Here is a 24172-nt window from a genome sequence, read left to right on the forward strand (position 1 = left end):
GCACAAAGCTTGCCTATTGTGCTTGGGAGAAGAGCACAATACGGCAGCCTGCAAAATTTGCTGCTCATTCTCAAAACAGACCAGGACGAACCGGGCTTTGTGTCTCCGAGCAGTGTTGTATGACAAAGCTCTTCATCCCCCAATGCCTCGCCCGAGCCCGCCATCCACATCGACGGGAGGCGGCTCGAGTAGACATGGATCGACATCGACGGGAGGCGGCGCGACTGGACATGGGTCGAAGTCAGTGCAGCACGGATCTGAGAAACTTCAGTCTAAAACCATGCCTGCTGATGACCTATTTAAAAAGCCGAAGTCGATCAACAAGAAGGAGAGTAAACACAGAAGGAAGCGTCGTCATAGCTCAGAAGTCGATCATCGAGACACATTAAGTCAATGAACGCCCTCTCCTTCCTCAGCTCAGGGCTCTGATGCTGATTGGGAGATGGAGACTCGAAGGGGTGAACCTTCGTCGATATCGACAGAGGCACCGAGATCGAAAGAGCAGAAGCTACTGAATAGCACTGGCGCCTCGAAGTCGAAAGGCAGTTCGACATCAAGGAAGGAAGGACAATCCAGCAAAGCTGCAGCATCTACATCGATGGGCGAGTCGTTGTCGACAGAGCAGTCGACATCGATGGCAACAGCCGAACCACATACATTTCATAGCCGCCAGTCATTATCCTTGCTCGCACTCCTCAGCAGTCTCCCTCTACCCCATCACATTGTAGCGGGGATAAGGGAAGGGTACAAGAACAGGATGCAGTCTGTACCTTAAAGGAGTTAATGGACTCTGCTTCAAGTACCCCTGCAGGGTCCACTTTTCATGGGTTTCTAAATGCTGGCTTGGAAGAGGAGGAACGGGAAGATGAGAATCTACCTATACTTCTGCCCAAAACGCCTTCTATATCTCTGAGGGGGGCATTTGGAAACTTGCACCCATCGCCTTCAGCTTACGCAGTGGTTACCCCAAGGGCTAGTCAGGGTCTTTCTGAACAGGGGAGTGCACCTACCATCAACGCAGCCAACTCATACGTGTGGTTTCCGTCATTCTCTCCCTGATGATTACGCGGAATTTCTGCAATGGAAGGTAAGACAGGTGTCCCTCAGGGATGTCCAGGAGCCATTGCAACTACATACTATCAATTATCGGGAAACTCCTGCCCATCAGTCTGCGTTGCCACTTCAACAACCACCTGCTGAGCAACGTCAGCAGCCAAGGTCGCAAGTCACCACATCCTGCCAGACTCAGACGCCAGAGGTGGCTCAAGAAAAACCAGGGGGGAAGAGAAAGCATAAATCTACTCCTCCTCTAACTCGAAGTCCATCTCCATAACATGATTTTGGTTGTAGTGAATCTGATGATTCAGAGTCTGATCTGGCTAGTCGCCATTCGGATCCACCGTCGGATGTTCCTCCTCGCCTTTTGAAGCCACCCACGGAGGAGTTAATGGCCTACCCCACTTTGATAAGGGAAATTGCAGAAACGCTAGGGATGGACTTTAATCAGCCAGAAACTGAGATTAAGGATCTTGTATATATTATGATGGCGCAAGCCAAAACATCGCACCCAGTAGCACTGCCCATGATCCCAGTGATAGCGAAAGCTGCCAAAACAGCATGGGAAACTCTACAGGCATTGGCCCCAACACTGAAACGCTTAGAGAATCTCTACAGGATACAAGAAGGAGATGATGCATACCTTATCCAGCACCCTGCCCCAAATTCCATGGTTGTGGACTGTGCAACGACCTCTAAGGGAGGCCGACGCCATACGACACCTGCGGATAGAGAGGGCAGGAAGATGGTTGTCCTCGGCAGGAAAATTTACACTTCTTCGAGTTTGGCTATTCGCATAGCTAATTATGCGGCCTGCATGGCCCATTATACTCGCCTTCTATGGGACACGCTTCTGCAAGACCCCACCTCTATGACCCCAGATGAGCTTCAGGATAGGTTTAATGAGGTTTATGAAAGAACCACCTCAGTAACTAGACAACAACTCAGCGCCTTCAAGCACTTGGCGGAGACGGATGCCCTTCTACTATTTATAAGAATCTTCTTTAGTAACCAAGCTTCCATGCCGTCAAATGCATTGTCCCTATTTTGGGATATAGCACCCAACCCCTGTGTAGGAGGTCTGGATCTAGAGACAGTCTGTAATAATTTCCTCTGGATAGTTGAAGAAGTGGTGCAAACCACGGTTGGCGTGGCCACCATGGGGCTAGAAGTATGCAAGTTCTTTCGTCTCTCAGAATCTGGCCTAAAACCCGATTGAGCAGCGGAACTGGTGGGAACAGGTATAGCAGACCCTTGCCCCAACTGTATTGAAAAGCATCGCCCAGTGACCCTGGACCCATGCCCACACGTGAGCAATATTTCAGGCATTTCTTGTTAGCTGCTGTGGCAAACAAGTCCACTGTCGTGGTGCCCCACTTGCTGAAGAGTCGCTTGAGGCAAGCCTCCTTGATCTCCCATTCGTGTCTGTGATCAAATTGATTGGTTCGGCTGAGGGAATCGGCTAGGAGATTGTTGACACCCCTTATATGAATCGCCACCGGGTAGATGTTATGTGTTATGCACCAGTCTCACATTTTCATAGACAAGGCACATAGCATGGGTAAGACAGTGCCCCCCTGTTTGTTGATGTGTGCAATTGCTGTCGTGTTGTCTAGGTGAACTTGTGTTACTGTCCATCTGAGTTGGGGTTTGAAAGCTTTCATTGCTAAGAATGCAGCCGGGAGTTCCAGATAGTTTATATGATGTTGACTCTGCGACTTTGACCACTGCCCCTGTACACAGTGATGGTTGCAATGTGCTCCCCACCCAAGTAGGGAAGCATCCGATGTGACCCAACTGGTCGGAATTAAAGGTTTGAACGGAATTCCTTGTAGCAGGTTGTCCTTCAGCATTCACCAACATAGTGACTTTAAGACTGCCTGGGGTAGTCTTAGACGCAATCTTTTGCTGTCTATGTTGGGTCTGAAATTCCTTTGGTACCATCGTTGCAGGGGGCGCATGCGCAAACGTGTGTACCTGATGGTCGTGTTGCAGAATGCCATCAACCCTAGCATTCTCTGAATTGTCTTTGCCGGATGAACTGGGTTGCCCTGGAGTAACTTTGCCAGAGAGGCGATTCGTTGGTAACGATCCAGTGGCAAAAAAACCCTTCTCAGTTCCATGTCCAGAGTTGCGCCTATGAAACCTAGCCGCTTTCTGGGTTCCAAATTGGATTTCTTCCAATTGATGTTGATTCCTAAGTTCTGAAGAAGGCGTACCATCTGTACAATCTGTGTGCAAAGTAGCTCTTTGTCCTTGCTTACCAAGAGCCAGTCGTCTAGATAAGGATAGACAATCAAGCCTTGTGTCCGCAAATATGCCACAAGTACAGCTACCACCTTGATAAATACTCTCAGCGCTGTCGATAGCCCGAATGGCAAGACTGTGTATTGGTAAATTGTCTCTCCCACAGTAAATCTGAGATATTTCCAGTGATTCTCCTGGATTCCCACATGAAAGTAAGCATCCTTGAGATCCAGCGTTGCCGCCCACTCCTTCTGGTCTAGGAAGGGGATTATTGTCTGCAACGTTGTCATCCTGAATTTCCGGGCCCAGACAAAATCATTGAGTCCCCTCAAATCCATGATTGCTCGGATCCCTCCATCCCACTTTGGAATCTGGAAGTAGCGGGAGTAGAAACCTGACAATCTTTTTGCCCACTACACAGGCACAATTGCCCCTTTCTCTAATAACACTTGTATTTCTTCTAGTAGTACTGCTGTTGCTCTGGTGAATCTCATCCCTGAGAATGGGGGTAGAGTCTTGAACTCGATTGCATACCCCATTGTTGTTGTTCTCAGGACCCAGCGGTCTGATGTTATATTGTGCCATGCTTGGGCATGGCTTGCCTGTCTGATGTTGGAGCTGGCAACTACAAGACCAATGACATTGGCTTTGGTAATTGTTGGTAAATGCTGACAGAGCAATCAAAAGGATTGCTTGCTATTGTCCTTACTGGAACGATTGTTCTTGTTATTATTGTTGTTGTTGAATCCCCTCGATCATTGGAAGGGTCTATTTTGCCTTCTGACCGCTTTGAGAATTGACAAGCCATACACCCAGTTCTTCCCTCACAAGGTGGTGATGAGATTGGATACGGACTTCCGCCCAAAGGTGATTACGGAATTTCACCTTAGTCAAGAGGTAGTTCTGCCAACGTTTTTCAAATCACCACAAACGAACCTTGAAAGAGCCTTACATTCCTTGGATGTACGCCGAGCACTACTTTATTATCTAAAGGTGACTAAATCAATTAAAAAGACAAAGAAGCCCTTACATACAGGGGGAAACAGAAAGGACATGCAGTGTCTTGACAACACATAGCACATTGGCTTGTAGAACTTATCCTTCTGGCGTACAAGTGACAGGGGGTGCCACCTCCAAAGACAGTGTGTGCACATTCAACTAGAGCGTACTTGACTTCAGCAGCTCATCTTTCGGACATTAAAATGGATGACATTTGCACAGCTGCAACATGGTCAACTCATCAGCCTTTCATTAAGCATTATGCTATTGACCTTCGCGTGGCGCGCCAGGCTGAATATGGGAGAAGTGTCTTGAAATGGGTGTTGCTGTAAGAACTGCCTTCTGCACCCACCACCTTGGTGGAGAAGCTAGCTATTCACGCATTTCCTTATGGGATCAACAGATCACGGTCCAGATAAACAGGTTGCTTACCTGTAACAGGTGATCTGGAAGTGATCCGTTGAGTCCATAAGACCTGCCCTGACCATCCCCACTGCAGAAATGCAGAAATGTTAAAAAAGAAAGAAAGAAAGAAAGGAGGAAGGAAGACTAATAAGGGCGGTCTGCACAGAACTGACTGAGGGACGCCCAACCGCTGAATATAACAGACACACAAAGCACATGGTGGTGGTTGGGCGTCGCGAGGAGCTACTTAGTCAGCCCGCGAGGTGCCTGCACAGGCGCAGAACCCCATTTCCTTATGGATTCAATGGATCACTTCCAGATCACCTGTTACAGGTAAGCAACCCGTTTTTAGAGTAGTGATTAGAGTGCTGGACTAGGTTCAGATCCCCACCTGGTCACAAAGCTGCTTAGGTGGCCACCATCAATCTGATCAATCAAGCCATATAAATAAGAGCAGAAAGATTGACACAGGTGAAGGTGTAATATGTTTTAAAACTAAAAAAAAATATTCTGAGAGCCAGAGGATGTTATGAAGCACTTGAACTTAATTAGGAGCTTCTCTTTTCTCTTAAAAAAAGGGGGGGGGCTCCCCAAATCAGGAGACTAAATAACACTGGACTTAACTGCAGGGTTTTCAAACACAACTCTCACATACCCCCTCCTGGCACTATGATTGTATAATATGGCAACATCATATACAATATGGTACTGTATAAGCATCGCACTAGCACTACTTTTTAGGGCTGTCATAACTGATACAGTCTCAGCCACAATTTTCCCCTCTCCAGCTTGCAATATATAGTTAATAACAATGGACTTCATTTGCATTGGCAGAATAATTTTTGAAGTCCCATCTCTAATCAATGGGTATATTATTCTAATTGCCTTTTGTGTCTATAGAGATCTCTGCTTCCCTAACTGTCGGTCATAGCCACATTGGCTAAGAACAGTCAAAGGCAGGAGCAGGCTTACACAAAATGATTGGGAAGAATACTGCCTGCACACTTTGACCTATATCACTGCTTCTAAGAGGGTTAGTAGTTTGCTTTTAAATAAATAAAGCCAGCTAATAGTCCAAATGGGAAGCAGGTGGCATAGCCAGAATCCAGGAAACACCCAGCCAACTAGGCCATATGGCAACTCTGTGCTAATGAATAACTTAATATTTTATGTCCTTGAGGGACCTTAATGCAAACAATAGCCCCATAAAGCCTTTATTCTTTCCTTTTGACTTTCCTGTCCTGAGTGAATAAGCTATTTTATCTTTGTTGCACTTGGAAGTCCAACATTTTTGTTTGGTGGTATGTGACTTACCTTTTTTTTTTCATTTTAACTTGAGACATTCACTATGGCGTAGCATGAGAATCTTTGTTTTATATCAGCCATTTATATTGATCCATTGTCATGCATGCTATTATCCTTTTGATCAGTGGCTTCAACCTTTATAGAACACACCCAGCACTTGCATACAGTTGTACATTTTTCAGGGGTAGTAATAATGGTGCACAAGCTACCTACCATTACCAGTCTTCTCACTAAAGAACCCCTGGAAAATTTCCAAGGAACAACATTTTGAAAACTTTGCTTTAGAAGAGTCTTCTTAAAGAATGAAATTAGAATGGGTTTCAAATTATATGTTGGAAATAATTATCATCTTGTGTGTTTGAAATTTTCAGCTAAAGGTGCACAGACTCTTCAACAAGTTCCATGTGGAAAGTCTTATACCTTCGTCTTTATCATTGATGCATTCACCTCCAGATGCCAGAAACATGAGTGAGATCAGGATGAGTCCTATGGAGATAAACACATACAGAATTCAGCTGAGATGAAACCTGCTTTTAGAACTCAGATACTAAAGAGGAATCAGCAACTTTTGTCTTCTCAAAGATTGTTGTGCAATAAGAAGCACATTTTTATTCCAGCTTCTGGATACTGTGACAATATTCATTCTCAAATTTATTTGATCCAGCGAAGTAAAAAGCCATGAATGCAAGCAACATTTCTCTTTCTTTAATAAAATGCCAACATCAGTATAAGTAAATGCAACAAGTGGGGTGGGGGGAAATGCAGGATTTTACTTCTAATCAACCAAGTGAATCTCAGGTTAAATGTTAGTTTATGGCTTCTAAATTTAGGATTTTGTGTTTGAAAGGGAGGGAATATGGAATTGTTTTCTAATCCATAGATGGGACTCAAATAATTATATATTGTTGACTCCCACATACAGCTTGGAATTGAACCTGAAAATGCTCTGGCAAAGCTATTGTCCAAATACTTGCAAAGACTTCCATAAATGGCAAAATTTGAATTTGTTCCACATGGAGTCTGAATTTATCCCATTCTAGAGATAGAGCAAAATCCAGGACCCTTTGATAAGCGTGGAAGTTTATAAGTGTAGAAGAAATCACATTGTCCTACCATCTTGAAGTGCAGAACTTAAATTCTGGAATTTTAGATTAATCTTTCCTTGGAAAATGTTAAACAACTTCCTTTTTGTTACTTGACACATTGGGATATGTGCAATTACTCCATTATATAGAGTAAGGAAAGTGAAGTCTATAATTTCCATGAATACAAGTGGTTTTTTATGGAACATTTGGATACTAATGCTCTCTGAAATGTGTTTTCTATTTCAATATTACCATATCAAAATAAATGTGCCTTATTTTTTTGATACATCTTGTTACTCTTGGTGTCCATCCAGTATGCGTGTGGGTTTTTTGGTGGTGACTGGGGGAGGGGAGATTGTAATACTTTCAGCCATGTATCTTTTATTTGACAATGATGACCATACTGATCTCCTGCACCAAATATGTGCTAATGATGTTCTGAATGCTCTGACTATTTGAATGTAATAAACTGATGTCATAAAGCAAAGTCATGGGGGCGGCGGGGGGATAATACTTTAAAACTCAGCTGCTATCACTTAACCTGCAACATACACAGAAATTTGATGGCATGCAGGACATAGTTTGCAAAATGTCATTCAGTGTTTATTGTAGCAAACAGTGCATTGAGAATCATGTGCCTATATTTTTAAAATCCCAGTGTACAAGCTAGCTGTCGATGCTTATGTTGCCAATGTTTGTTGCTGAGGAATAGCTTCTTCAAAAATATTTCTTTTTGCATCCAGTATTTCACATTAAGTTCTTGAAACCAGGTGGGTTTATAATTTCTGAATGAAACTATTCACTTCCCTGAATGAAACTGTTGTTTACTATTAAAATGAATTAAATTGCAGTTCAGTATGATTTGTTCTTAGCTTTACTTACACAAACATAAATTATTCCCTTTAAAATTAATAAATACGTTAAGAACTGGAAAGCTGGTGGACATGCAAACTAACATTGCACCCTGAATAACATTTTGCACATGCAGCAGGAAGATGAGCAATTTTTGCTGATCTTCTTTTCCTTCTGCAGACCTCCGTGCCTCCTGAAAATATATCCCACAAACCTTAGGGACCTATTTTGGGAGAATCAGCAAAAATTGTGTCTTCCCTGTTGTGTGCAGAATGCTGTTCAGTCCATGCAGTGTTAGTCTAGATGTCAGCCACAATGTATTTTGCTTTTACACTTTTATATTAATCTGAACTGTGCCATTTCCCCACCTAAATACATTTAGCTATACTTCCAGTCTTAAAGATGACACTAAAATTATCATCATTTTCTAATTTGGGGGGCTCTCTTCAAAGTATTGTTTCTGTATTTCAATTTTTTTGTATTAGCACAATTTCATGTGACTTGCTAAAAAAAATTCTCATACACTGGGGGAGTATAAAAAGCTGTAATGGATGATTTTATGCAATAAACATAATTTTCTGAACACTTTCCCCATAGCTGAAATCTTTAAATACCAGCAGAGTTCCTATAACTACATTCTTTTTAGTGTTATGGTGTCTGTAAGATAATAAATCTTTATAGGAAAACTCTGATTGCTTTCTTCAAAAACAAAAAAAGGATCCCAAATCTTGGCTGACATACTGCGCAGCATTACGCACATGGTGGAACATAATGTTTGTGCAGTTGTGTAACAGCATTGCTGTGCAAGTGCAAAAATTGTATTAAAAGAGTTGTATGACAATGCAGCTGCTATATATGCATAACTTTGCACAGTATGTCAGCCTTTAAATTCTGAAAAATAAAAATTGATGCAATAAATTGTAATGTTTTGCTTGTAGAACATACTTCCAAAGGTTCAGTTTCAAATGGCTAGACTGCAGCCCAATCCTAATGACAGAAATGCTGTTAAGTTTAATGGGATCCAACTCATGAATCAGCAAACTTAAGATTTTCTGCCTGTTCTTAATCTTTTTTCAACATTGATCACCAGCTTTACAACCATGCCTGAATGTTCCTTAACCAGCAGATTTGTTTTATTTTGAACAATTTGACTTTAATTTGCAGGAAAAGTAACCTCTGAGGTAACAGGACTTAATTTTATAAAATCTAGGCCAAATTTCTTCAGCTTTCAAAATTTCTGTCAAATTCACATCCCCCCCCGGTAGTGAGACACATTCTCTTTGTTTTCTCTTGCATTTCCTGTGAATGCTTTTGCAGTACTTGTATTCCTTCTCACTATTTTGGTGGTCATTTCTTTGATACCAATACATGGCTTGAAGACCAATTTCATCATGAATTTTTAAAATAATTTGTTTAAAATGAGCATTTTCAATAAAGAGAGGTTGTGCTGTACAATAAATGGTTTAAATCCTTCTATTTGCTCTTCCTAGCAAAGTTCAAGCAAACTTTCTTCTTGAGGAATTCCACCATGCTAAGGATTCTTTACATTCCTTTAAGTTGTTTCATTTGTTCATACTGTCTCTTGAAACCAGATGATTTAAATGGAAGGTTTTCATGCCCCCCCCCAACTGAGGTTTTATATCTTTGCGGGTAGGGTGGGAAATGTAATATAAACTCACTAATAAAAATCCAATGATTCTACACTTGTATCATGCTGCCTTGATCATGATTTTAGTATATTATAATGCCCTTATACAAAACTATGGTGCAGCCACACTTGGAGTACTGCATACAGTTCTGGTCACCATACCCAAAAAAGACATTGTAGATCTGGAAAAGGTGCGGAAGAGGGCAACCAAGATGATCAGGGGCCTAGAGCACATTCCTTATGAAGCAGTGCTCCAACACCTGGGGCTTTTTAGTTTAGAAAAGAGACAAATGCAGGGAGACATGATAGAGGTCTATAAAATCATTCATGGTGTGGAGAAAGTTGATATAGAGAAAATTTTCTCCCTTTTGCATAACACTAGAACCAGAGGTCATCCCATGAAATTGCCAAGAAATTTAGGACCAACAAAAGGAAGTACTTTTTCACACAACTCATAATCAACTTGTGGAATTCTCTGCCACAAGATGTGACAGCCAACAACTTGGATGACTTTATGAGGGGTTTTATGAGGCCTGTTTTTGTTCTAAAATGTAGAAATAATCTTAAAATTAGGCTGACTTCCCCCTCTTTAAAAATACCTTACAAGTGAATGCTAACCCATTTGTCTTGTAGAGAGTTAGGTTTATAAATATAATTTGTAATCCTGAAAAATAATTGATGGGGAAACAGCTTTCCATTGACATCTGCTTTGTATTTTGGTCAAGAAACAATTTTTGAATTTTTAATCAGCTTCTGGGAGTGACACAATTTCCTTCCATTAAGAATATGCTCTTTAGTATACTTTAAGATGGTATTCTGTAATTCTAGTGGCTGGCATCCAGACTAAGTTACTCAGTAGTACTACTCAAGGGATAGTCAAAGGACTACCTAATTTCAATAGAAAATTGAAATAATTGTAATTAATCAGGCTATCAGTCACTTAAAGCCCATATACCTGTAAAGGTTTAGGATCAACCAACATTCTCTACTCTGGTAGAATTCCCTATAATCTGGTGTAGAATCAAAGATTGCCCTGTTGTCAAAGTAGCCACTTGTGTGGTCTGTATCTCTCTCTCACTACAATTGTGACATCAGAACTAACAGCAGTTAGAGGGCATGATCCTTACAATTCTAGTAACTCTCAAGATATCCACTGTGTCCTTAGAAGGCTTAGAATTCCTGATCAAGTTCTGGAAAAGAATAAAAGCCTATGAAAAATACTGCAATTACTTGGAAAGCCATTTACATTTTAACTAGGTTCTGAACATTACCAATTTAGAAAAAGGCTTGATGGGTTGAACCACCTGGCAGAAACAAAAAATAATGTATTGAAAAGTTATGTGTGAGCAGCCAGTTGGATAAAATAAAGGTGAATCATTCTCCTATTCCAACAAATAATTATATTACTGGAGTTCTGTGGATTTCAATAATGAGATTTGTTGAAAAAAGGTGGGACTGGCAAGATGGAACAGAATAGATGGGAAGGGAGGGATGGCATACTGATGGTGATTCAACACTCACTGAACTGTCCAGTGCCAGCCATGCAATCACTCCTTGAGCATGCACTCAGCACCTTTCTTTCAACCACGTGGAGCTTCAAATATGTTTAACAAAAAATAAGTTTAAACAGGAAACTCATGCATGATGAAGGATATGCTTGAGCTTCTTATTTTACATACACTGGTGTTTTCTGTTCTGTATGAGCCTTGGCATGTTTGGGTGCTATTAGCATGTTCGGCTGTAATACTTTTATTGAAAGGCAGTGTTTAAATACTTGTAATAGTACAGTAGACACTGGTTAAGATGAGGAAAACTACACAGTTACATAGACAATAGCTAACTTGTCCTTTTAATTACAACAAGCTGACCTGGTGCAGAGCATCTGTGCCCCTAGTTCTCCCTGTCTCCCCGGCCTCCAGCCCCATTTCGTTCTCCCTCAGCTGACCGGCCTGGCAAAAGCCGCTTCTCCTTGGCCCGCCTGGTGGCAGCCGCTAATACACAGCCACTTCTCCGTGGCCCACCAGCCAGCCTGGCAGCAACCTCTTCTCCACGGCCAGCTGGGCCACCCGTCCCCGTTGCTAATTGGCAGCTCACTCAGGAACTCTCACGAGAGCTGCCACACATGGGATTAGCGATGGTTACATTTAGGAGAGGGAGAGAGAGACAGGACTACTCTGAGTAACTTTCCTCATCATGTCAGCCACAATAAATATGGACTCCAAAGAAAATGTTCTGGGTCCACCTGGAGTGAAAAAAATATGATATTTGCTACAGTACTCAAAGTTATTTTGATGCAATATTTTAAATGTATCTTCGCTAATATCAGTCTGCAGTCTTAAGCATGATTTCTGGGGACTAAGTCTTATTGAATGGGACTTTTATCTGAGGAAACAAGCTTAAGATCATACTGTCAATGTGTTAATAAAACAATTCTTTGGAGAAAAATGCCAGTACAACTTATTTTCTGCTAGTCCAGTCTGTCCACAATTTTATTTGTCCTGAATATATAATCTAGTGAGACTTTATTTTAAAAGCATGTTATAGAAGGAAAATATTTTAAACACATTTCAGTCCTGTCCCATTGCAAGGAATTTCACCCACCCGCACACAAGTGACAGAAGCATTCATATCTGATAGCAGTTGCCATGACAATGGCTCTGGTCTCTCCTGTTCAGCATTTGTTCTTCTGGCTCTGCTCCAGCATATGATGCGTAGCTTGTGCTTCCTGTTCCAAATTTTCTTACAAAAGGAGAAGATAAGATAAAGCTAATAGAAGATTAACAGCAAACATGATAAGTAAACATGTTGGATGGTAAATGTCTTCAAATAAAAAAGAAACTCTGTATTCTGAATACAAAATGCCTTGAAATCAGGATTTCATGGGTGACCAAGCTACAGAAGAATGTCATTTTCTTTTGTGTAATGTTAGCAGGATGTTGGGTATAGCTCATAGTAAAGTTAGGCATGACTGCATTCCATTGAAATCGACTAGACGTTAGTCTAACTTAAATCTCATTATATTTCAATGGGGTTTATGCATACCCAACTAGATCTGGATTTAGGCCATTGGCTGTAATCTGTCATAGTTATATAAGAAATGCATCATTAACTGGGATATCTTCTCAAGTGGCATAGTTGGACACTGGTGTACCATGTCCAAGAACTAAGCCAAAATGACTGTTACCTGAATATTCAACACAGTAGGGCTAGAAATTGGCATTTACAAGTGATTACAACATAAGCTCTATTCAGACATTATTTTTAAAAACGTGTTTAGTGTTTTCAGCACTGTATATGTTTACATTGCTGAAAGCAGGTCAGAAGTCCCACCCTGGTGGTTCACTATTCCCTTCCACTGCGCTGCTCATGGTAATGGTGGTGTTTGAAGAAGAAAATGTAACTGAGGTGTTGGGCACTTCTGTGATCAGCCCCCCAGATTGTCTCACGCTGCCCACCTTCATAGTAATGGCATCTCCCTATTCAGACAAACACTGCTGTAACCATGAGTGGTACAACTGTCAGGGTGAGGGATGCACCAGGGTAGGACTTCCAACTAAGGGTGTGCATGGAACTGCTCTCAGTGGTTCAGTTTAAGTTTGAACTGAACTCGAACTGAACCACTCGCCACTCTGTGAGCCAGTTCGTTTTGGGCACTAGAACCGGGTTGGTCTGGTTCAACCCAATTCTGCATGCTTGCAAAGTGGAATCCTGTAAGGATTCTGCTTTACAAGCCAAGGGGGAGCCTTATGGTGTTGGAACACGGGGTGGGGGTGGAAGGTCACCTTACTTGCTGCAGCAGCACAGCTCCTTGGCAGTGGTAGCGGGCTAGTGGTGGCTCCCCTAGGCATCAACAGAGCCCCAGAACTAGGCTCCTGCCGGCCCGCACTGATGGAGTACCAGTGGGCCGCTAACATGCCACAGCACCACACCACTGCCACAGTGCATAAGGTGACCTCCCGCCTGCCCTTTTCCAACCCCGTAGGGTTCCCCTTTTGCTTGTAACCCTAACCGGTTTGATCCGTACTGGGCCAGATTCAGCTTGGACTCAGACTGGCCCCACTTTTGGCTGGGGGGGGGCAGGGTCCAGGTCAAGATCAAACTGGTCCAGTTTGAATTCAGCTAAGTTTGATTTGAACTGTTTCTGCACATCCCTACTTCCAACCCACTTTCATCAGCACTTTCTTCATATGTCTACTTTAGTTTGGTACGTCTATCATTTTAAGAAAAGTGGAACATTGGCCAGAATGGCTTCTAAAATGTCTCCTCTTGATAAATGTGAAACACAAGCACTGTGGCTTTCACACAAAGAGCTGTAACTTTTCCCATCAGCAAGAGTGCAAGTTTGAGATTAGTTATGCATTAAACAATCAATTTAAGAGACTAATTTGAATAAGGATGCCCTTGGAACAGAAGTCAGTTTTTAAAAAGAAATTGATTAGAATAGCTTTGGTATCACATCTGTCATTCATTTGTCAAGCATACATAGCTGTTTATTATCTACTAGTATTTTTAAGCCCGTTAAAATAACGGGCGCTAGTTGGGTTACGTTTTTCCTCTCTCCTCCCCCCTGCCCCACTCCCTCTTGCCCCTCCCCCCTGCCCTCCCCCCCACTGCATTTTTAAATTTTCTTCTTACCGGCCCGCTGCTCCTTCTCCCGGGTGGCAAACAGTTAATTTTGGAAGCGGCGGCGAAGCAGCAGCAGGAGGCGATGACTGGGTCCAATGCCGGCCACAGCGGGCCCGCCACGCCACGTGGCCTGCTGTGGCTGGTGCCGTTGCTTGTCCATCATTGCGGCCGGCTGACGGACAGCCACCGCTCCCCCTTTTCCCACCTTCTGCCCCTGGTATCGGGGCCCACTGCAGGCTGCCCGTCCGCTGCCGGGTCAGCTCCGCAACCACCAACCGTCGCCCCGCTGTGGCCGCTGCCGCCATGGGCCCCACTCGCCGCCGCCATCGCTTCCCCGTTGTCCCGTCGCGGTGGCCGCCGCTGCCATCGGGCCCTGTTGCCCCGCCACGGCCGACATCGGCCCCAGTCACCGCCGCCTTCTGCTGCTGCTTCGCCGCTGCTTGGAGGTCCGGACCGGGACCCAACATGGCCGTCTGGTGCCTGCGGCCGTATCTTTCTCAGACGTTCTGGGCATGCACTCCACACATGCCCAGAACGGCCGAGAAAGACACGGGCGCAGAGACACGGGCACACACCCAAGCCTTTTATTATAGACGATACCCTCCAAAATGAGAAAAACCAGTATTTTCATCAGGCGGGGGGTGCAGATCACAAGAGAATATATTTCAGTGTAAATATTAGAACTTGACATCTGAATTGAAAATGCTCTAAAATTTGGGGCTGCATTATGTTTTGACTTGTGAAATCTTGTAAAACTTTACTCTTTCAAGATAAAAAGCGAAGTTGAGTTTTGAAATGGAAAAAAGGGAAATACCTAAGGACTTAAGGCTATGTGAATTATATTGCAATTTAATTGTGTTCAAAGGAAAAGATGGCTACATGCCAGCAATAATTAATGTCACATCCACTCTTATTTAATAGTGGATTCACTCATGTTTTACTCATTAATAAAGGTCAGTTTTATATTCCTATTCATATGTTCAATACAAGCACAGTTGTGTACAGTGTACACATATACACATACAAATCTAAATGCATGTACAGTTATTAACACATGTCTTATCTGTACCCTGCATTTGATGAGGTCTAAACTCAGGTTCACTTTTTAAACAGATGTACAGGCATTCAAACAAAAACATGTACATCAGCACAGACGCCTATACACACATACATTATAATAGCCAAATGGGTCTTGTGTTGTAAATACATTGGGTAGCATCCATTCTAGCATAGGTAGACTGCTTCCACTTACACATGAGGAAGAGGGATAATCTCCCCCCCCCCACCGCCTTTCATATGCAGTCCTACTCAGGGATATCTTTTCTGGAGGCACAGAGGGCTGCAGAAGGAAGGGAGGATTGGCAAAAATGGTCCCTCCCCATTGCACGTCTACACAAAACATTGTTTGGCATGGACAACATTAGTCTGGATGTAAGCCAGTGTCTCCCATTTTAACTGCTTGCTTACTTCTGACCAAAGACTGGTAACCAATTACCCCACATGAAAGTTCTCAGGATGATTTACTTATGCCATAAATCACTTGATTTGCAGCAGAAGATGTGACCTGGTTTACAGATCAGCTGATAGAAATGATCTGTCTCTGCATTTAATTTATTGTGGCCCCACCTCCTATTGGTTTGCCCCAGAGACCAATCTGCCTGGCTGCCGCATTCTGAACTAACTGAAGTTTCTGAACTATGTACAAAGGCAGCCCCGTGTAGAGTGCATTGTAATAGTCAAGCCAGGAGGTCACCAGTTGATGCACCACTGTTTTGAGGTCATCCTCTTCAAAGAATGGGCGCAACTGTCAAATCAGCCGAAGCTGATAGAAAGCACTCCTCACCATGGCCTCCACCTGAGATACCAGGGTGAGGCCTGGGTCCAGGAGTACTCCCAAGCTGTGCACCTGCTCCTTCTGGGGGAGTGTAACCCCATCCAGCACAGGAAGATCTAACTCACCCCTCAGATTCTGAGCCCCCCACAATGAGCACCTCCATCTTGCTTGGATTCAGCTTCAATTTGTTATTAGCAAGGGATCCAGTGCCTAATATCCTGTGACCTGGTACTGGATTGATACTAGTATTTTGCAAACCACTGTTATAGATTGTATACTCCTTGGAGCAGGGACCCATACACTCATACTTGGTAAAGCTCCATGCACATAGGTGGCACTATATTAATACTAATAAATTAATGAGCAATGAACAGCCGTGTCTAAATTTATCTCAGACTGCCAGGGATCTCAGTCTAAATCCGTGTCTAAATTTATCTCAGACTGCCAGTAAGGAGCTTACTGGCAGCTGTGGAACAAGCACTTTCTGGCGACCCCCTTCCCTGAATTGTCTTGTGTACACATGTGCCAGCCACACCCCTGTGTATGACATCATAAACAGGGGGCATGGCCACTATTGGCCAGATGAGCCACACTGTCCTTCTGCCGCTCCCAATCAGTGCTTCTTTCAAGTGCAGTTTGGGTGCATTCTTTCTCTGCTCAGAGCGAGGCAGAGAAAAAAGCACCCAACCAGTGCTTGAACAAAGTGTTGGCAGGTTAGCAGCAGAGGGAATGCCAATAGTGGCTATGGGCAGAGGAAGAGTGGCTACGGGCAGAGGACAAGCATGTCTGGCGGTCCCTAGAGTATAGAGGGATGATGGGGGAGGGCATGCTTCTGGCAGCCCCTGGAAGTGCTCAGTGCAACAGTGGCCTGAGGACACTCATCCCCCATGTTCCTTGGTAGCCATGCACCTGTGGGTGCATAAAAATGAAATTCATTTATATCGACACATGAAGTATTTGCAGCATATTATTCAGGAGTTCTTAAAAGCTTTATCTGAAAAATCGTGAAAGTTTCTTTTTCTTCTTAATGATAAATGTATATACTTGCAATTAAAATAAATTGAACCATGGGTCCAGACAGCTGAGAATCTCAAGACCAAGAAAGTGAAGGTTTTCTATATGAATGCTAAAAGCTGAGAGGCGAATAATTTGTACAGTAATATATCTCACAGACAACATATTTCATTGCAACCAATCTATTGGCTATTAAGGCCACTCAAAACCAATGCTGCTTTTAGAGGTTCTGTTTAAAAGTTATCACTAATAGCTTCATGGGGCTGTAGTAATCTCTGGCTTTTGAGTTCCCTCCCCAGGCTCATTTGCTTGCCACCGTCATTCAGGCGTGGAGCCAGACCCGATCACCTCGCCCCCCGCATCTGACATCAGACACGGGGGGCGTTGTCTGGCTAGAGTTAGAGTCCTGCTGGCCAGGAGGCTCTTCCCTGTTCAGCGATTTAACTCCCGACGGGGCCATGCAGCCCCATTTGGGAGCTAGATTGGGGCTGGGGCTGCATTTGCGGCACAGCCAGGAGTGGCTCTTCCCTGCTTTAAAGGCAGGGAAGATCCGCTTCTGGCTGCACCGCAAATGCAGCGGCCATTTAACTCCCAAATGGGGGGAGTGTGGCTCCCACTCGGGTACTAAACCAGCACCCCCGCGTCTGACATCAGATGTGGGGGGGCGTTTCGGGGCTGCGAGGTGCAGCCTGTGTTCTTTCAACCCGTTCGCCCAAAGGTGGCTCCGCCCCTGCTGTCATTGCTATTTTAGGTGCCAGGCTAAGTCTATTTGCCTGTGTTTTTAAAAGAAGTAAGCTGGTCAATATGTAAGTGGTAGTTCTAATTGGATTAGTTTTGTTTATTAAAGATCTGTTATAATTGGTGTTTTAAGCATGCTTTAAGGTGTTTTAGTGGAGGCATAACTACATAAGAACAACTTCACGGGAGCAGGTATAAGGCCTTTCTATTGCAGCATCTTATTTCCCACAATGGCCAACCAGATGTCTCTGAGAAGCCCACAATCCGGAAATGACAGCATGTCCCCCTCTCCTCCCCGTAACTCCCCTGTTGCTCCCCTGTAACTGGTATTTAGAGACATCCTGCCTCTGTACCTAGAGGGAGTGCATAGCCATCAGTACTAGTAACCATTGATAGACTTGTCCTCCATGAATTTGTCTAAGTTCCTTTTAAAGCCATCTGAGCTAGTCACAACCACCACATCCCATGGCAGAGACATCTGCAGTTTAATTATGCACTGTGTGAAAAAAAATACTTCCTTTTGTCTGTCCTAAATTTCCTAGCAATCAGCTTCATGGGATGACCCCTGGTTGTGAGAGAGGGAGAAAAACTCCCCTCTATCCAATTTCCACACACACAATTTTATAAACCTCCATCCTCCTTAATAAATACAACAGAAATTCAGAGCAATGGAGGGGGGAGCATTTCCTGACCCAATTGTGATTGTGCTTACTATGTTTAAAACATTCTTAAGCAGCAAGCCTGTGTCCACTTCTACTTTTCTCACCAAAATGAATGGGCTACCGCATGCTTGAGTGCAGATTTGCAGCCTCTGGAATAAAGCCAAGTTTGCTATCACAGCATATATTTTCAAGAAATAACCTCTGGTGACGTCTCCTTTGTATGTATCAGCATCTCCTTTGCCCAACAGTACCAGTCACCATGTTCTTATCTATAGAGAGGTAACACATTAAAAAGAATCAAACAATATCTTAGGTGTGTTTTCCAAAGTCTGGAGGAATAAATTATTTATCAGAAGATGACATCAGAAATTACTTTGCTCGTTTAAGCAAAATGGAGTACTTTTTGTTAAATTGTCAAGAGCATTGGACAAGTGGACCAAGGTTTCTAACAAACAATTTGGATTTGCAGGGCAAATAGCCTGAAAATCCCTATACATGTAAGACAGCATCTCATAATGGTTTGCGGTGTGGTTTGCTGTGAACCACGCCGTCCATTAAGATCATCAGGAGAAGTTCATCTGCAGTTCCTACTGGCTCGTCTGCTGACTACTCAGGGACGGGCCTTCTCCGTTGCTGCCCCAAGGCTTTGGAATGTGCTCCCTAGTGAAATAAGAGCCTCCTCATCTCTCACAACTTTTTAAAAGGCAGTCAAGACACATTTGTTCACCCAGGCTTTTAATTAGATACTGTTTTAATAGTTTGATTATTTTTAATAGTTTTAACATTGTTTTAAGTTTTAAATTGTTGTAATGTTTAAACTTCTTTTACTTCTTGATTTTATTGTTTTGTTGTAAGCCATTCAGAAACTTGCATTTTAGGTGGTATACAAATATGTCAAATTAAATAAATAAATAAATAAATAAATGCCAATGAAACGATAGAGTTGTTTTAATTGAACACTTGGCAAAATAGGTGTTTGTTTGGACACCTTTCTGAAGTAGGATGAACTGCTAGATAAAGACTATGTCGTTCAAGAACTAAAGAGTACAGAGAGTTAACAAAACCCATCACAAAGATGAAGGGGAAAAGAACTTGGGCAAAACAAAGGAATCAATATATGACAATGATGAGCAAACAATAATACTATAGCTGACTTGTTATACAGATTTAGTACTACTAAGCTGCAGAGTCCCGATGTGAAAGAAAAAACAAACAACAATCTCAAAAGAAATAAGATCAACTTTTTCTCCTAGTTATCTCCTACTAAGTAAGAAGACAGGCAAGTTCCATTTGGTAGCCAGGTGTTTATTTTGGAAAGGAAAGCAGTTAGTGTTGGGTGCAATTTTTATTTCTTTGCAGTTAGTCATGACTTTTAATTGGGGGGCAGGGGATGTGTCTGGATCCTAGTATTTAAAAAGCATGGCAGACATGCTGCACAGTGTCCCATTGCAGATTCTGCACTGCCTGCACTGCTGCGGGAGCCTAAAGTAATGCTTGTGCTGCAGCCAGGCATAAGAGGGCTAATAGTAAGAGGGGGAGCCAGCATGCTGTAGTGGTTAGAGTGCTGGACTAGGACCGGGGAGACCTGAGTTCAAATCCCCATTCGGCCATGAAACTAGCTGGGTGACTCTGGGCCAGTCATTTCTCTCTCAGCCTAACCTTCTTCAAAGGGTTGTTGTGAGGAGAAACTGCAGTATGTAGTTCACAGCTCTGGGCTCCTTGGAGGAAGAGCAGGATATAAATGTAAATAAATAAAGAAATACCTAAAATTGTGCAATCACACATGTGATACTACAGCCATTATTGCCCATGGCCACAGTGTTGCACAAGTATGATTGTGCAATTTTATGTATTACGGCAAGAGTACTCTTGTGCAACAGCACTGGTATTGTTTCACAGTAGCATGGGTGGTGCATAACCACCCACAGTACACTGTGCAGCATGTTGGTCCATCAATATAGCAGTCTGAAAAGTCATCAAGGAATTTTAGATGCTTGTGTAGTTCAGACTAGTTTCTGTCTAAAACAGAGGTGGGGAACCTTGGTCCTCCAGCTGTTTTTGAACTACAACTCCCACCATCCCCAGCCACAGGCTGGGGATGATGGGAATTGTAGTTCAAAAACAGCTGGAGGGCCAAGGTTCCCCACCCCGATCTAAAACATGTATGTATCATGTTTTGGGTAAATATGTGAGCACTCTGAAATAATTTTTTAGTTGCCCCAACCCCCACTTAAGAATAATTATTTTCTAATGTAGACCCACTTAGCCAAGTAGTGTCACTATCAGTTCTTCAGACTTGTGTTATCTGATCTCACATGTCTGAAATTGCTTAATATTAAAGAGAACATCTCCTGCACGTAATATTAAGGCTGGTTGACCCTGGGAATTTCTACTTGCAAAATACATGTTTTTCCAGACACCTTCTATTCATGTTGAGATACCGTACTTGGACATTCCATATATTGAACAAATAAGCATTCGAGTGATCTGTGAAAGATGAATCCAGACCAGGCAGGTGCAAATCGGTAGCATTTTGTTCCATTGCTAATAGGATGGAAGAACTCATGTTCATTAATGACATGCTTATTAAAGACCCTAGAAGCAACCGACTGCAATAATCAGGGCCATCCTAAACACTGGCCATTATACAATGTGACAAGTGCTGTGTGCCTGTTTCTAGCAAAATGTATTAATACAATTCAACCAGTCTGCACCTGCACAGTGTTTTATGAAAGCCCATGACAGACATATCTTTGCACTTCTTAGTTTTGTCCAAAGATTAGTATCTTTGGACAAAACTAAGAAGTGCAAAAATATGTCTGTCCTTTAGTATCCAAAAGCATTGCCAATGGCCCATTGCCTATAAACAGTGAGCTGACTAGCTCAAGGCTTACAAAGATCTCTCTGGGATTACAGCAGCCTGAACCAATGGCAGGTAGATCTCTGACGTTACTTAGGTCCTTGTGAGCCCAGGGTCAGGCAATTGACTTACTATGACATCACAAGAGCTCCATCAATGACATAAAAGCAGGGCAGTCCCTAGGGCGATACAGGGCCCAGGGTAAATTGGGTATACAGGGACCCTTAACAGAGAAATGTGGGTCAGCCAATTAAAATGCAAATAGCCCACACAGGTGTCTCTCAGGGCCATTTGGAATCCTCTCTCTCCCTCTTTCTCTCCCCTCCTTCCCTGCCCTCTCTCACACACACATTGCTGTGGCCAGGGCCTTCCCACTTCCCTTCCTCTCCTCTCCTCTCTCCTCACCATTCTCCTCATGATCAGGCAGTGGGGTCTCAACACTGGCAGCCTTGGCTCTCCTCATGCTGGCCAATGGCGATGGCAGCAGCTCCTGCTTGTGGTTTGGTTTTAGTGGTGACGAGGCCTGTCTCCAGCTATCAGAACTGAGCTTGGCAGCTGCGCAAGGCTCACCGAGAAGAAGACATGGCTGGTGTCTGGTGAGGCCAGCTGTCCTTACCCCCGAGGATGGAGTGGTAAGGGGGCCTGAAGAGAAAGGGACGGGGAGTAGCTGGGGAGAAATGGAGGAAAGACTGCCAATGGGCAGGGACTTGGCTGCAGCGGAGGAGGGTCAGAGCCCTGAAAGAGCCGAAAGGGAAGCACGCGCAGATAACATCAGCAGCACGCCTCCCAAAGGGAGGGGGTCTGAGCAGGAGGAGGAGGAGATATTGGCAGCAGCTGTAAAGGGTAGGCAACTACAGGGAATAAAGAGGGGTGTTGGTCCCATAATTGGGGGCGGGCGATGCATTAGTCATGTGCACGGACCGGTTTGGAGGCCATTCTAAAGGCCTCCAGACCGGTCCAGTCACGGGGTGGTTTTGGTTCAGGTGGGGGGTTCCAATTAAAACAGGGGGGGCTTTACTCACCCCTTCCTTCAAAGTCACCGTAATTTTTGTAGTAATCGGGCGGCAGGGTGCCGCCCGCTTCAATCTCCGCTCGGCTCCTCCATTTGTATACATAAATTATAATCGGGCGGCAGGATCGCTCCCAGTCCCTGCCGCCCCCTTCAAGCTAAGCCCCACTCGGCTGGCGGCCGCCCCCTGCAGCTATCAAGAGGTCCCCCGCCGCCCCCTTCTTGCCAAATGTCCCCCCCCATTACAAGAGGACGGCAGGAGAACTCCCTTCCGTCCCCTTCCCCTTTGCCTCCCTGCCGTCCGCTCGCTTTGCCGGCTGGGCTGCAAATGGCTTCTAGGAAGCCTTTCGCGCACATGCGTGAAAGGCTTCCTAGAAGCCATTTGCAGCCCAGCCAGCAAAGGGGAAGGGGACGGCAGGGAGTTCTCCTGCCGTCCTCTTGTAATGGGGGGGGGACATTTGGCAAGAAGGGGGCGGCGGGGGACCTCTTAATAGCTGCAGGGGGCGGCCGCCAGCCGAGTGGGCCTTAGCTTGAAGGGGGCGGCAGGGACTGGGAGCGATCCTGCCGCCCGATTATAATTTATGTATACAAATGGAGGAGCCGAGTGGAGATTGAAGCGGGCGGCACCCTGCCGCCCGATTACTACAAAAATTACGGTGACTTTGAAGGAAGGGGTGAGTAAAGCCCCCCCTGTTTTAATTGGAACCCCCCACCCCAGTGCCGGACCGGTTCCGTGCACACCCCTACGATGCATAGCCTGTGAGGAGGCATATAGGGAGCCAGCCAGAATGAAAGGCTGGCTGGTGGCGAGTGTCAGGGGCTCCCTGAGAGGGGCAAACCCAAGGAACAAGCAGCCTGGGATGGAGGAGGCACAGGGTGATGCTCAACCCGCTCCCCATCCCTGCTCTGAGGCCGGCCCTGGTAAACCCAGCCAGGCTTGGTAAAGAGGACAGGGCTGTGTAGCCAGACAGCTGGGCGTGAACAGCCCAGGGCTGCTGAGGGCATTTTAATCCTGCAATTAGGAATGTGCACGGATCGGTTCGGAGGCCATTCTAAAGGCCTCCAGACCGGTCCGGTCACGGGGTGGTTTTGGTTCGGGTGGGGAGTTTGGGGGGTTCCATCAAGGGCGGGGGGGGGCTTTACTTACCCCTCCTGCGCTTTCCACACACTGCAGCTGTAATTATTCTAATAATCGCTCCTCCGTTGGCGGCTCCTCCGATGGCTCCTCCAGTTAAAAAAATGGCCGCCCCCTTGTAGTCCCGGCCCCCTGCTGCTGCCGCCCCCTTGAAACCCCCTCCCGCCCCCTTGAAGCCCCCTCCCGCCCCCTTAAATCTCGCCCCGGGCCCCGATCGATAACTTCAGAGGCGAGCGGCGGGGAGATATCCTCCCGCCCCCTTCCCTGCCGGGCTCAGGCTGCAAATGACTTTAGGAAGGCTTCTGCGCACGCAGAAGCCTTCCTAAAGTCATTTGCAGCCTGAGCCCGGCAGGGAAGGGAGCGGGAGGATATCTCCCCGCCGCCCGTTTCCCTGCCGGTCTGCAAAGGTAAAAGTACTTTTGCAAAAGTACTTTTACCTTTGCAGACCGGCAGGGAAACGGGCGGCGGGGAGATATCCTCCCGCTCCCTTCCCTGCCGGGCTCAGGCTGCAAATGACTTTAGGAAGGCTTCTGCGTGCGCAGAAGCCTTCCTAAAGTCATTTGCAGCCTGAGCCCGGCAGGGAAGGGGGCGGGAGGATATCTCCCCGCCGCTCGCCTCTGAAGTTATCGATCGGGGCCCGGGGCGAGATTTAAGGGGGCGGGAGGGGGCTTCAAGGGGGCGGGAGGGGGTTTCAAGG

General features: G+C 44.8%; 1 protein-coding gene across 1 annotated transcript in view; it reads left to right on the plus strand.

Moving 5' to 3' along the window:
* Window positions 1-8532, plus strand: part of MAN2A1 (mannosidase alpha class 2A member 1) — a 108102-nt gene extending 99570 nt beyond the window's left edge. Inside the window, exon 22 of the mRNA XM_053292502.1 lies at window positions 6384-8532. Coding sequence (XP_053148477.1) covers window positions 6384-6536 — 153 coding nt within the window. The 3' untranslated portion in view covers window positions 6537-8532. The remainder of the gene's footprint in view (window positions 1-6383) is intronic.
* The last annotated feature ends 15640 nt before the right edge of the window (window positions 8533-24172 follow it).

The sequence above is a fragment of the Hemicordylus capensis genome, chromosome 2 (assembly GCF_027244095.1).
Source record: "Hemicordylus capensis ecotype Gifberg chromosome 2, rHemCap1.1.pri, whole genome shotgun sequence".
NCBI lineage: Eukaryota > Metazoa > Chordata > Lepidosauria > Squamata > Cordylidae > Hemicordylus > Hemicordylus capensis.